The sequence below is a fragment of the Gekko japonicus genome, unplaced genomic scaffold (assembly GCF_001447785.1).
Source record: "Gekko japonicus isolate JY-2015 unplaced genomic scaffold, Gekko_japonicus_V1.1 scaffold631, whole genome shotgun sequence".
Taxonomy (NCBI): Eukaryota; Metazoa; Chordata; class Lepidosauria; order Squamata; family Gekkonidae; genus Gekko; species Gekko japonicus.
The window spans coordinates 253,717-266,860 of record NW_015168670.1 but is presented as its reverse complement, the minus strand read 5'-3'; the positions used below and the strand labels follow the sequence as shown (position 1 = coordinate 266,860).

Below are 13,144 nucleotides of genomic sequence, written 5' to 3'. Positions count from 1 at the left end.
TAGTAAATACAGCCGCAGTGTATTCTAGTGGCTCTTTTTATCTTGGCACCATGTCTAATGCATACCACACACAAACTTTAATGAACAGAATTTGAATGCCTCTGCTAGTTACTTTGTAGCTGCCTGTATTAATATTTGTTGGGATATGTTGCCACCTAGTGAGCAGAAGTAGAAAGGATGGCTCCTATAGTCTGCACTCATGGGTACTACGAGCAGAAGTAAGCCTATTGAGCATGGTGGAATTTACTTCCAAGTAAATGTTTAGATTTTTTTATTTTTGGTGGTAAAAGTATACTTTATCAGATGGGGGTTTTGTGGATATTTCAGGTATGATTTAGGTTCTTGCATAGAAAGCCTCAATGAACATGTTAGTAATTAAGGTTGTAGCAGTGCTTTTATTTTTGTTACAAACAGGGCAAATCTGGAATTTGTTCTATTGGAAAAGCTTATAACATTGACAGACAGATTGATAGCAAATGCCTAATAAATGTTCTTTTATTTGATAGTCATCAAATTTATCCACATGCATAAAGCAACCTGAATCCTAGTTGTTTCCAGCACTTTTAAACCTCTTCCGAAAATTCTGCTAAGTATCATGTTTTTGATGAATGTGACATATGCTTTCATGGGAACATGAAGCATTTCCTACTGTCATACTTCCATCAACGTGTGACTCTAGTGTGGGGTTTTTGCAACTTTTTAACCCTGCACAGGACCAGAACAAATTCAGTGGTTCCTTAGCACAAATAGTGTTTCACTGTATCTGAAGAAATGTGTTTGCACACGAAAGCTCATACCTTGAATAAAACTTTGTTGGTCTTAAAGGTGCCACTGGACTCAAACTTTGTTCTTAGCACCATCGTCAACTTTCTAGCTGACACTGTGATCAAGAATCACTGCAGCCCTAGACATCTAACCATTCCTCTTTCACCTCTCCCGAATTTTATTAATAGCAACTTTGTATAGTTTTTTCCTAAACACCATTTAAACCTAACAAGCACTAAGCCAATTCTTCTTTCTTTAAAATCACAAGTAAATATGTTTAAAAATTATGCATATTTTATAATCTATCCAGAGCACTAAAACAGTATACTGCTTATAAGAAACAATGAAATCAAACTGGATTACAAAATTAGAGAAACAGTGCGACAGTACAAAGCAATGAAAACTACAAAAATTAACACTGACCCTGTTGCTTTTATAAACAGGAATTTCCTGAACAAGTTGCTATTCTGATTTGAACTTCTAATTTAGCACTTTGCTACTCCAGCACCCTTACAGAGAATCGGCACGTGCATTTCCAGCCAGGTTTTTTCTGACCCCCTCCAAACATTTTCTGCTCTCTTACATCAACGCCAGGATGGGAAACTCCGAGTTACGGGTTACAATGTAATCCTAGACACAGATACACACCCCTTGACACTGTTATAGTCAATGGGTTTAGAAAGGCGTGACTCTGCCCAGAACTCCGCTGTTGAGGAACGATGGAAATTGCAGCGCTTCCTCTTCCCCACATGCCCCCCCCCCCGACACAGAGTAGTTTGTGTAATGGCAACCACAGCAGATGTGATTGTATTATTATTATTATTAATAAAACAATTTTGGGACCTCCTTCCTAAAGATGCGCCCCGGGAAACCCTTTCGAACAAGGCTGGTCGTCGCCAGGCAGCTTCCTAACAAGCCGCGGAGCTCTATGGTCGAGGATTCCACCGGAAACAGGAAGCAGCGCCGAACAGTTCGCCCCGGTTTACGGGGATCGGGCCTTCCCTGGGTCAGCTGAGTGCCGGCGTAGGAGCCCGGGGACCAGGAGGGACTCGCCGAGTGCCGCTGCAGAAGTGCGGCCGGACACCACGAGAGGCCATGGCTTCCATGCGGGACGACTACCAAGACTCCATCTCCAACATGGCCTCTTCGCAGCAGATCCGCAGCAGCCTGGGCATCCCACACACCGGTAGGAGAGGAGAGGAGAGGAGAGGGACCGCTGCGGGGACTGCCCAGCCCGCTGCATTTACTGACCCGGCCCTCCCTTGTTGCAGCCCAGATCCCGAGGGGCCTGTGAGCGGCCTCGGGCATGACGTCTCGTTCTTTGCTTTCTGTGTTACTTGCGGAACGGTCGCCAGGGACTTGCGGAGCCAGGGGCGTCAGAAGCGGATGTGTTTATAGGGGAAAATCCAGGTTTTAATATCTAGGGGGTGTTTATTTTGGTCCCCACCCCCGCCGTTCTGGGCACATTTTCTTTTTCATTCCAATCAGACTTCATTCAGGTACAGAATAGATTTGCCAGTCCATCTGGAATTTAAAGTGTTATGAGAGAAAACCTACTCCCTGCCAAAACACACTCTATTTCTGAAATGAATCCTTGAGCTGCTAATAATTTGATAAGTGATTATAGTTGCCTAATCCAGTTGCTGCTAGTGAGATGATTTTGAGAGCTAATGTGCAGGATATAAATGCATTAGCCTTTCCATGCCACTTTACCCTAGTTTTGCACGGAACTTCTGCTTTCTGGCTCCAGTGTCTCCCCCCCCCCCCCAAACATTTTTTTATATGCCATTGCTATTAAATTTTTCTTTAACTTGCAGTTTTCTTCTTTAAGGTTATGTGAATGCTCGGCTGGAAAAAGAGACACATATTTTTAACAAACAGAGGATTGACTTCACCCCTCCTGAGAAGATTAACAGCCTGGTGGTCTCCTCTAACCAGCTGTGTATGAGTCTTGGGAAAGACATCATTTTTAGGTAACTTGTACCAATCATTTATTATCATCCCATTCCTGTTATTTCTCTTCCAAATTAGTAATGTAAATTCATAATGAGGTGTGTTCAAGATGGGCGGATATCTGGTCATCTCAGAAAATGTGTTGCGGTCAGTGATGCTTTGATGAAGTGTTGAGTCTCATCTTTTGTGTCCTGTTCTAAATTTGTGGAGATGGAAGTGACCTTTGAGTGTGCTGACAGCTTCCCTCCGTCTCCCACAGTCCAGCATTACAGCAAACATTTCTTTGAAATCAAATATCATTGATGACTTTGTCTAGAACACCCTAAGAATTGTCACTTCAGATTAAAAACCTTACAGAAGTGAGCCGTGGCAATCCAATACATATTGCACCAATGTCACATGGCAGACACAGCCCATGATGTGTTTCTAGTGTGGATTTCATGGCTTTTCAATTGCTGACCTCTCCCTCTTATTGTAATAACTCATTTATCATAGTGCCCAAAGAACAGTGTTGCCCCTGGCCCCTTCTTCATTATCTGCTCTGCTCCCAGATTGGTTTTGGGAGCCGATGTTTCCAGGTTGGGCGAGAATGGCTGTTACCACTGGAGTGGCATTTCATCAAGCCCCCTCCTATGAGGATACTAAATGCCATTAAGCCAGTGGTCCATACAGAGGGCTGTGTGATGGAAGCAGCACTGACACATACGTGCACGCCTCAGGCTATTGCTATCCAGTCAATTCCTTGTTCAGAAAATGTATTGCCTCTTCCCAGCAATGAGTTTGGATCCAGCACATAAACAACATGATGTCACAGTGCAGAACTGAGATGCTGGATAGTTGGTTGTTGGAGTCCTGGAGTAGTTTGGTAGGGAACTTAAATCAATAGCTCAGAGAGATTCCCATTATCATCATGAATAATGCATTTCATTCTGAACTGAGTTCCTGTATAATGTATGTGTTTTGAGGGAAACCTTAAGAGATTGCTTGATTGGTCAAATAGGTCAAGGTCTTAAATCACCCAAGAAAACATATTTAGGTCTGGTCAGTACAGGCCAAACGATATGAGATGCTGGAAGTTTTGTAAGCAGAGCTTCTGGTATGTTTGTATATGTTTTTTCCATTAAAAAAAATCAGGCTAGTGAGGATTCACTTCTGATTAGGATCACTGTGTATGTGGGGAGGGGGTGTCTAAGCCTTCACGTGTGCCAGTTTTGGAAGTTAGAATGGCCGTGGGGAACCATTATTTAGTTCATTGGAGCAGGCATATGACCCTAGATTAGGCCCCTGTGCATCTGATTTTTACAGCAAAATTATGTCTTCATTTCTCTCAAATACTTCTAATCCTATGCCTGTTAAGAGTGGAATAGCAAAACAAAAATTGATGTGCCAAAATACCTGAAGACAGGTTGTTTTCAAAGCTTTCCATGGTGAGTTGGAATTGCAGTATGGATATTAAACTGTTCTTTAAATGTGACCTTGATGGTATGGGTAAAGCAAGACCAGAATTGCTTACAAAAACAGTGCTCTACTCCAAAGTGACTTTAAAGCCACGGTATCAAAGCACCATACTTTGCAAGCTGCCTGCCAAGGCGCTTATGCTTATAGGGACAAGCAAATGCTGTCCAAGTGTTCTTTCCCAATCAATGGAGATGGCATGGTCAGTCATGGCAACCCAAGTGGACACAGCAATGTGATTGCCAAAGGGCACAACCAATCTGTGGGTTCCCACTGTGATCCAAGACTATTTTAATGTCTGCATACTTGCAAAACTGACTGCTGAATTTGACTTGGGTGGCTTTTCTGTAGAATGCAAACCTGTGTTCAAGATAAAATTTTCAAAAGCTCAGTTCTGTTGCTGAATTTTCCGTGTGTGTGCGCGTTTGTGTGTTACTGCACATTACAAGTTTGCTGTTCTCAGTTTCAGGATTTGCAAATGCCTATGACTGCTGTATTTGAGGCATATGAAGACATAGTGAATACACAATAACAAATTTTAAAAGCCAGCGTGGTGTTTGGGTTAGACTTTTGGGCTAGAATCTGGGAGGCGCAGGTGCCCTTGTATCAATCACATGAACACTTGAAGCTGCCTTAATACTGAGTCAGACCTTTGGTCCGTCAAAGTCAGTACTGTCTACTCAGACAGGCAGCAGCTCTCCAGGATCTCAGGCACAGAGGTCTTGCACATCACCTACTGCCAGATTGTTTAACTGGAGATACAAGGGATTGAACCTGGGACCTTCTGTATGCAAAACAGATGCTCTACCACTTGAACCATGTCCCCTCCCCAACTCTGCCTAACCTACCTGATTGGTTTGTTGTGAAGATAAAATAGAGATAGTGAGAATGTTGTGAGCTGCTTTGGGGCCTCATTGGGAAGAAAGTGAGGACATAAATGAAGTAAATAAATGAATGAATCCTCTGCTTTCAAGTGGCAAAGTTTCTACAGATCCACTTGGTGTCTCTTACTGTGAAGTCATCTGTATTCTTCCCCCTTTTATTAGGCTTGACCTGGCCAAAGCAGATGAGCCTAACCAAGTGGAGCTTGGACGAAAAGATGACGCCAAAGTTTACAAGCTGTTTCTGGACCACACAGGTGAGGTGAGAGTAGAGGATATTCAGTAAATATCTCAGAGTTATTGTGCTCAGGTTTGTCTCTCTGTGTGTGCGACGTGCATTTTTGCTACTTTTTTCCAGAATACCAGATTTATTAGCAAGAATGGTATCGCTGTAGGCTACGAAAATACACTCTTCACTGTTGTTTATAGACTTCAGTAGAGTAACATTTGCAGATGAACTTTAAAGCCATTATTATGCTATCTTAATTTAACATGGCATCTAACATATGAGACTAGGACAAAATATATCCAAACTCCAAATAGTATTAGATATTGATATGCATTGTCCTTGAGCATCATATTTTGAATAAAAACACAAAAAGATTGTAAAACTTACACATGAGGCAAACTGGAGATTCCTTGGCAATAATCACATTTCCTTGCAACAGCTTTGTTCCTGCCTAAAATTAGGGGTAACAAATACATGGTGGTACGCAAGATGATATGACAAATGTCATCCTCTGGGTGGATTTAAATATTTCAGTATGTATGTCAGATCTTAATTTCAGAGCAAACCTAAAACACCTGTCAATTTCAGAGGCTACACCTAGCAAGGGATCCTTGTGGCCCTCTGTTGATTATTTCCCACTTCTGTCACTGTATCCCTTTTCCCTTTCAGGTTCTCACCTTGTCATTGCCCTGAACACCAGTGAATGCCTCTATCTGAACCGAAACGCTCAGAAGGTGCGACCCCTGTCTCGCTGGAAAGGTCATTTGGTTGAGAGTGTGGGCTGGAACAAGTTCTCGGGCTCGGAGACCAACACAGGCCCAATTTTGGTGGGGACATCCCAAGGCCACATATATGAGGCTGAGATTTCTATCAGCGAGGGCGGCCTCTTTGGCACTACCCCTGACCAGTACTTCCGCTTCATTTATAACTTGGAGGAGGAGGCGGGGCCAGCCCCAGTGTGCTGTCTAGAGATAGAACGAGGAGTTGATGGGAAATGTTTTATCATTGCCACCACTCGTAAGAGACTGTTCCAGTTTGTCGGTAAGGTTCCAGAAGGGGCTGATCAACAAGGCTTTGGACCTATATTCAGCATGCCTTTGAATCATCTGCCTGGGTTCCGTGAGTTTCCAGCCAGCTTTGGCTACAGTGAGATAGCATTCTACACGCCAAAGCTTCGCTCTTCTCCAAATGCATTTGCTTGGATGATGGGAAATGGTGTCCTGTATGGATCACTGGACTATGGACGTCCCGACTCTATTCTGAGTGATGAGCAAGTCTGGGAATATCCTTGTGATGTAGACATTTCCGTCAACAAGCCCATCTCCATAGTGCTCACGCAGTTCCATTTCCTGCTGCTGTTTCCTGACCAGGTGAAGGCTGTCTGCACTCTGAACGGGCAAGTTGTCTTCCAGGATGTGTTCCTGGACAAGTTTGGCTCATTAACACGAATGATCAAAGATCCCTCGTATGGACAAATCTGGATTCACACAGAAAAGGTGGTGTTTCGGTACAATGTGCAGCGAGAGTCCCGAGATGTGTGGAAGATGTACATGAACATCAACAAGTTCGATTTGGCCAAAGAGTATTGCAAGGACCGTCCCGAATGTCTGGATATTGTCCTGGCAAAGGAGGCAGAACACTGCTTCCAGAACAAGAGGTACCTTGACAGTGCTAAGTGTTACGCTTTGACCCAAAATTATTTTGAGGAGATTGCCCTTAAATTTATCGAAGCCAAACAGGAGGAAGCGTTGATGGAGTTCCTCCTTAAGAAGCTGGCTGGCTTGAAGCCTTCTGAAAAGACTCAGACCACTCTGCTGACCATCTGGCTAACAGAACTCTATTTGAATCGCCTGGGAATGCTGGAAGGGGATCCATCGAAACAAGGCCTCCACGTGAAGGCTCGGGACAATTTCCGCAGCTTTTTGGGTAGCCCCAGAAATAAAGACTGCCTGTTCAACAACCGGGCAACCATTCATGAGCTGCTAGCCAGCCACGGGGACACAGAAAACATGGTGCACTTTGCTGTCCTCATGCATGACTACGAGCGGGTGATCGCCCATCACTGCCAGCATGACAACTACAGTGCAGCGCTAAAAGTCTTGTCCAAAATCAAGGACGAGGCCCTTTTTTACAAGTTCTCTCCTATCTTGATCCAGCACATCCCCAAGATGGTGGTTGAGGCCTGGATTGAAATGGGCAAGCAGTTGGATGCGAGGAACCTCATCCCGGCCCTTGTCAACTACAGTCAATGCGGCAGCACTGTGCAGATCAGTGAAGCCATTCGCTACCTGGAGTTCTGTGTGTACGAGCTGAAGGAAACTCATCAAGCCATTCATAACTACCTGCTGTCACTCTATGCTGTCTGTGACCCGAAATCCCTGTTGGTCTATCTGGAAAATGCAGGATCCAACTCAGACAAGATCCACTGTGACCTGAAGTATGCGCTCCGGCTGTGTGCAGAACATGGCCACCACCAAGCTTGTGTCCATGTGTACAAAGTTATGGAGATGTATGAGGAGGCTGTGGATCTAGCCTTGCAGGTAGGTGTGTGCTGTTATGAGAACTGTGAGCGTCATGAAGTTGCAATCTTGAAAGTTCAGGGGCTATGAGCAGAGGTGGGCGGGGGCATTAAATTGGCCCAGGAATGAGCCAGCCTGAGCAGCAGCAGCAACAGTGGGTGCCGGCTCTTCCAATGCTTCTCAGCTTGCATGAGAACCAGCTTGGTGTAGTGGTTAGGAGCACGGACTCTAATCTGAGGGAACCAGGTTTGATTCCCCACTCCTCCACATGCAGTTGCTGGAGTGACCTTGGGTCAGTCGCAAGTTTTCTCAGAGCTGTTCTCTCAAGAGCAGTCCTCGAAAGAGCTCTCTCAGTCCCACCTACCTCACAGGGTGTCTGTTGTGGGGAGAGGAAGGGAAAGGAGATTGTAAACCACTCTGAGTCTCCAAGTGAAGGGTGGCATATAAATCCAATCTCCTCGTCTCCTTCACCTGGCCAGTGGCAGAAAAGGGGAGGCAGTGGGTGAGCTTATGCCCCTCATTGCCACTGACTGGGTGCAAGACTCTGCCAGCCTCAGCAGGATTCCGCTTGCTCCTTACTGCCAGCAGCTCTCCAGGGCAGTGGCCCACCAGGAACTTTTCCATTATGCTAAAGGGCTCATCTGCTCCTGCTTAAAAGCTTTCTTAAGGAGGGACTGAAGAGGTGATGACGTTTATGGAATGCAGAGGATAATCTGGGAAAGTATGTTGCCTTACTACTAGTCTGGAAAGCAAAGGAATGTTAATGTAAGAATTTCCTTACTGAATCATGTCGCAGTCCATTTAGTCAGTCTAGTATTCATTTGAACATCGACTGCAAGTGGCCTGTGAGAACTTCACAAGCACAGCTTGAAGGCAGTGGTTCGTCTCTACTGGCCATCGCAGCATCCAGAAGTAAACCACCTTTGTTCGTGGAGGTTTGGTTTACTGGTCTTGACTAATTGCCATCAGTGGACTCCCTCTTCCGTGGATTTGTCTAATAGTTTTGGAAGCTGTTTGAATTGGCAGCCATTGTGGAAGTGAATTCCACGAGATCATTAGGCACCATGTGAAGGTCAGTTCCTTTTGTCTGTCTGCCATCGACTGCCAGTATATTGAGCTGTTAGACCCTTGTATGGTGAAGTGGAAAGAGCTTCACTGGTGTTTGCCTTGTGTGACATGAGTGACATGGGACTAATGGAAGAGTGCAGGGGCTGGGAACTGACCAGGGTGGAGTAGTTAGGGTGTCAGACTAGGAACTGGGCTTCGATCCCTGTTCTGCCAGGGAAGCTTGCTGGGTGTCCTGGGGCCTGTCACACTCTCGCAGCTGAACCTACTTCACAAGGGTGCAGACTGTAAGGATAAAATGGAGGAGGGAAGAATGAATCCCTTGTAAGGAGAAAAGAGGGATATGTTTTTTTAAAAAAAATCTGTTGGTACCAAAGTTCTGGCAGTGAACATAAGGATGATGAAGTATGATTGTTTTTTTAGAATACAATTGCTTCTAGCTTGTTTTGTCTCAAGTTGGATAATGCCTCTGATCAAGTCAACCCCACTGTGCAGCTGCTGTTCCTGTGCCAGGCATGTCATTTCTGCTCTTATCTGGTAAAGAACAGGGGGGTGATTATTGGGCCTCGAAGGGCAAATGTCTGCAGGCTAAGAGTTGCTGTTGAATGAATGAAAGGATCCTGTAGCTTTTACGAAGCTTACCTTTCCCAATGTCCTGCAAGGAGTATATGACGCTGGCCTTTCCTAGGGTACAGGAGGGAAAAAAAGAAAACATAACAAGTATAAAAGGAAGGGGTATGTGAAAGCTATGTAGAAATGCAACCCTGGTTGAATAGCTGTATCTTGACTCGTTTCTTGATTGTTGACTTTTCAAAATGATCCATAAATACTCCCAAGTGACACCCAGTATTGGGTTTAATGAACGGCTTCTGGTCTTGTATCAATATTCTGATGCTGTCGTATCTGATAGCTCGTAGCAGTGCTTCTCCAGCTGTGTATTTTGCAGCATAAATAGGAGAAACCAGTAACCGTCTGTTTTTTTAGGTGGACGTAGATATGGCAAAGTCCTGTGCGGATCTCCCGGAAGAAGATGAGGAGCTGCGGAAGAAGCTGTGGCTGAAAATTGCTCGGCACGTGGTCCAGGAGGAGAAGGACGTCAAGAAGGCCATGGCCTGCCTTTCCAGCTGCAACCTGTTGAAGATAGAAGATGTCCTGCCGTTCTTCCCAGACTTTGTCACTATTGACCACTTCAAGGAAGCCATTTGCAACTCTCTCGAAGCCTACAACAAGCACATAGAAGAGCTGAAGACAGAGATGGAGGAGGCAACGCAGAGTGCCAAGAGGATTCGGGAAGACATTCAGGAGATGAGAAATAAATATGGGTCTGTGGAGTCTCAGGAAAAATGTGCAGCTTGTGACTTTCCACTTTTAAACCGCCCCTTTTATCTTTTTCTCTGTGGCCACATGTTCCACTATGATTGTCTTCTCCAGGAGGTTTATCCAAATTTGCCTGCCTATAAGCAGGCTAAACTGGAGGATCTTCAGAAGAAGCTTTCAGCCACAGGCCAACCTTCTAAGTCCCACCATCGCCCTAAGGACACGGATGTGTCTGGCCAAGAAAAGGGCCAGCCCAGTCGGGAGCAGATGAAAGCTGACATTGATGACATTGTGGCAGCTGAATGCGTGTACTGTGGAGAGCTAATGATCCGATCAATTGATAAGCCTTTCATTGATCCACAGAGATATGAATCGGAGATGCAGAGTTGGCTGTAGGGTGAATGTGTCCCCTGCTTTTGAGCATGAAGCTCTGCCTGTAAAGCATGGCTATTGGTGGCTGAACTCCAGGCATCTCAGAGCAATTGACTTCTCTAGAGGTTTGAAAAAGTATTACATGATTTCTCAATATCTGTAAAGCATTACGTTTGCTCTGCAGAGCGGGGAGTCAGTGATGGTCCTGGTTCCTAAATTACGTTGGTTTCCAGCAAATATACTGCAGCTCTGAAAGACACTTTACTTGCTTTGTATGTGGGATTTGTTTAGAGAGCTCCCCAATGCAAATGTTGAATGGGATTTTACTTAACTGAGAGAGAAATGGAAACTGGCTTGTGAACCATTTCCCATATTTCTGTAAATAATTTGGCAATGGTGGGGAGGCCTAGTTGCGTAACCCGTTATTGATTTCAAATGTGAAACTTCTTTTGTTATCCTTTTGTAATGAGATGGAGTCCATTTTCTGTTTCTGAGACATTACATGGGGAAATTGTGCACCAGATCCTGTTCCTGAAGGCACATCTTTTTGCATTAATGTGGCATGAAATGTTGTTCTCCAGCAGAGCAATTCCATGTAAATGCTACATTTTTATGCTGGTCTTTTGGGATTGTATTGTCCTTTATTCCAAGTTTCTGGGAGAGTTATTTTGAGCAGCTGCGTATTACTGAATTTCCCATAGGATTTCTTCATTTTGTTCAGAGTAAATAGAATAAATTATGGCACTATAAGTATTTGTTTTGGCCGTCCTCTCAACTAATTTTGTTGTGTTTAGTATCATCCCTCACTTGGATGTTTGCATTTTCCTGGTTGAAAAGCACTGGGCCACTAATAGTCTAACAATAGAATTCCTGCTGTGTTGTTATCTGCACATTTCTTTGGTGTAGCGATCCTTAAAACAGAATTGGAAACTGGAGTGCTGTTAACCATAATCCCCCATTTGGGTTAGAACTAGTCCTCTCCTCACTATTTCCTCCTCCTCTTCCCTGAAACCCCTGTAGCCCTTTCCTAATTCTTACTCTCCTTCCCACTCACCAGCCAACCTAACTTTATCTGTCCTACCGTATTCAGCTTTCCCTCCTTTCCCTCCTTGGCAGCCTCTGTCCAGGGAAACTATGGCTGATTGCACAGTGCTGGCCATCTAGGAAGCTGCAAGTATTTGTGGGGAAGTCCTTGCTTTTCCACATAACACCCTCCCCACACTATTTCCACCTCCTGGCAACTCCTGTATTCTCACCTTTTTTCCTCCTCCTTCCTTTTCTCCTTCCCATGCATCAAGCAGCCTACTTTTTATCTTCCTCCCATCTTTGACAAATATTTATTTTCTTCATTGATACCCCATCTTTCTTCACAATGGGAACCCAAAGCAGCTTTGGGTTAGGCTGAGAATGTGTGACTGGCCCAGGTCATCCAGTGAACTTCCACAGCGGTGTGAGGATTCGAACCTGCGTCTCCCAGATTCTGGTCTAATCGCTATACCACACTGGCTTTTGTGGGTGGGTGCTATTCAACAGTAGCAAGCAGCTATTCCTGGGTGAGTCAAGCAGATTGTGTGGTATCAAGTTGCCAGTGGCTGCTGCCAGTCCTGGCCCCAATAAGTCCTCCCTTAAAGGCCCAATAGCATAGGAAAAGGGAGGGATCTGGGAGGGACAAGCCCAAACGGCCCTGGAAAGGGGCTTGTCCCTCCGTCTGCCTTTTACTGATAGAAAGGAAGGATTGAAACCTGGCTCTACTCAGTTGGTTGTTTAGCAAAAGCCACTGAGGGAATTTGTTACTTAAAGCTGCTACAGGTGCTGCCTCCATAGTTTTAGAGGGTTTTAACTCTTATTTCCTCCCCAGATTTTTCTGCAAGCCTGGGACTTTTCTTGGGTCTGTAGAAAGATATGTCTTGTCTGTCTGTGGCCCCCGTCTTCAGATTTAAGTATCCACAGATGGGGCCATGTTGAGAAGTAGATATATTGATATGCCACTTCTCCCCTGTGGGGAGAATATTCTGTCCCTTCATTTTATCAACAACAACCTGTGAGGTAGTTTTAAGCTGAAAGAGTCTGACCCGGTAACCCAGCAAGCTTCTGTGGCAGAGCGGGGATGTGAACTTGGGTCCCTCAGATCCTAGTCAGACATAACCACCACACCATGCTGGCTTAGCTCCTCCTCCTCCTGCCTCCAACTGTGCCTTCTCCTGCATTTCCCTTAGACCTCTATCCTTCTGTCTCTTTCACGGATGAATTGTGCGCATGTAAAATGCCGTCAAGTCACAGTTAATTTAGGGTGACCCCTCAGAGTTTCCAAGGCAAGAGATGTTCAGAGGGGGTTTGCCGTTGTTTGCCTCTGTGTCGCAATCCTGGGCTTCTTTGGTTATCTCTGCCCTAAGTATCACCATTTATCCCTGCCAGTGTCCCAAGCTGGCCCCATCTCGTCAGATTTTGGAAACTAAAGAGGGTTGGGTCTGGTTAGTGCTTGGATGGGAGACCACCAAGGAAGTCCAGAGTTGCTACACAGAGGCAGGCAGTGGCAAACCACCTCTTGCCATCTCTCGCCCTGAAAAACCCTGTGGGGTGACTATAAG

The 13,144-nt window shown here is 45.1% G+C and overlaps 1 protein-coding gene across 1 annotated transcript; it reads left to right on the top strand.

The window, feature by feature from the left end:
- The first annotated feature begins 1,741 nt into the window (after positions 1–1,741).
- VPS18 (VPS18 CORVET/HOPS core subunit) lies at positions 1,742–11,295 on the top strand. Its single transcript, XM_015415331.1, has 5 exons — positions 1,742–1,951; positions 2,597–2,738; positions 5,220–5,311; positions 5,953–7,823; positions 9,852–11,295. The coding sequence occupies exons 1-5, from the start codon at positions 1,861–1,863 to the stop codon at positions 10,578–10,580; spliced, it is 2,925 nt and encodes a 974-aa protein (XP_015270817.1). The 5' UTR covers positions 1,742–1,860; the 3' UTR covers positions 10,581–11,295.
- The last annotated feature ends 1,849 nt before the right edge of the window (positions 11,296–13,144 follow it).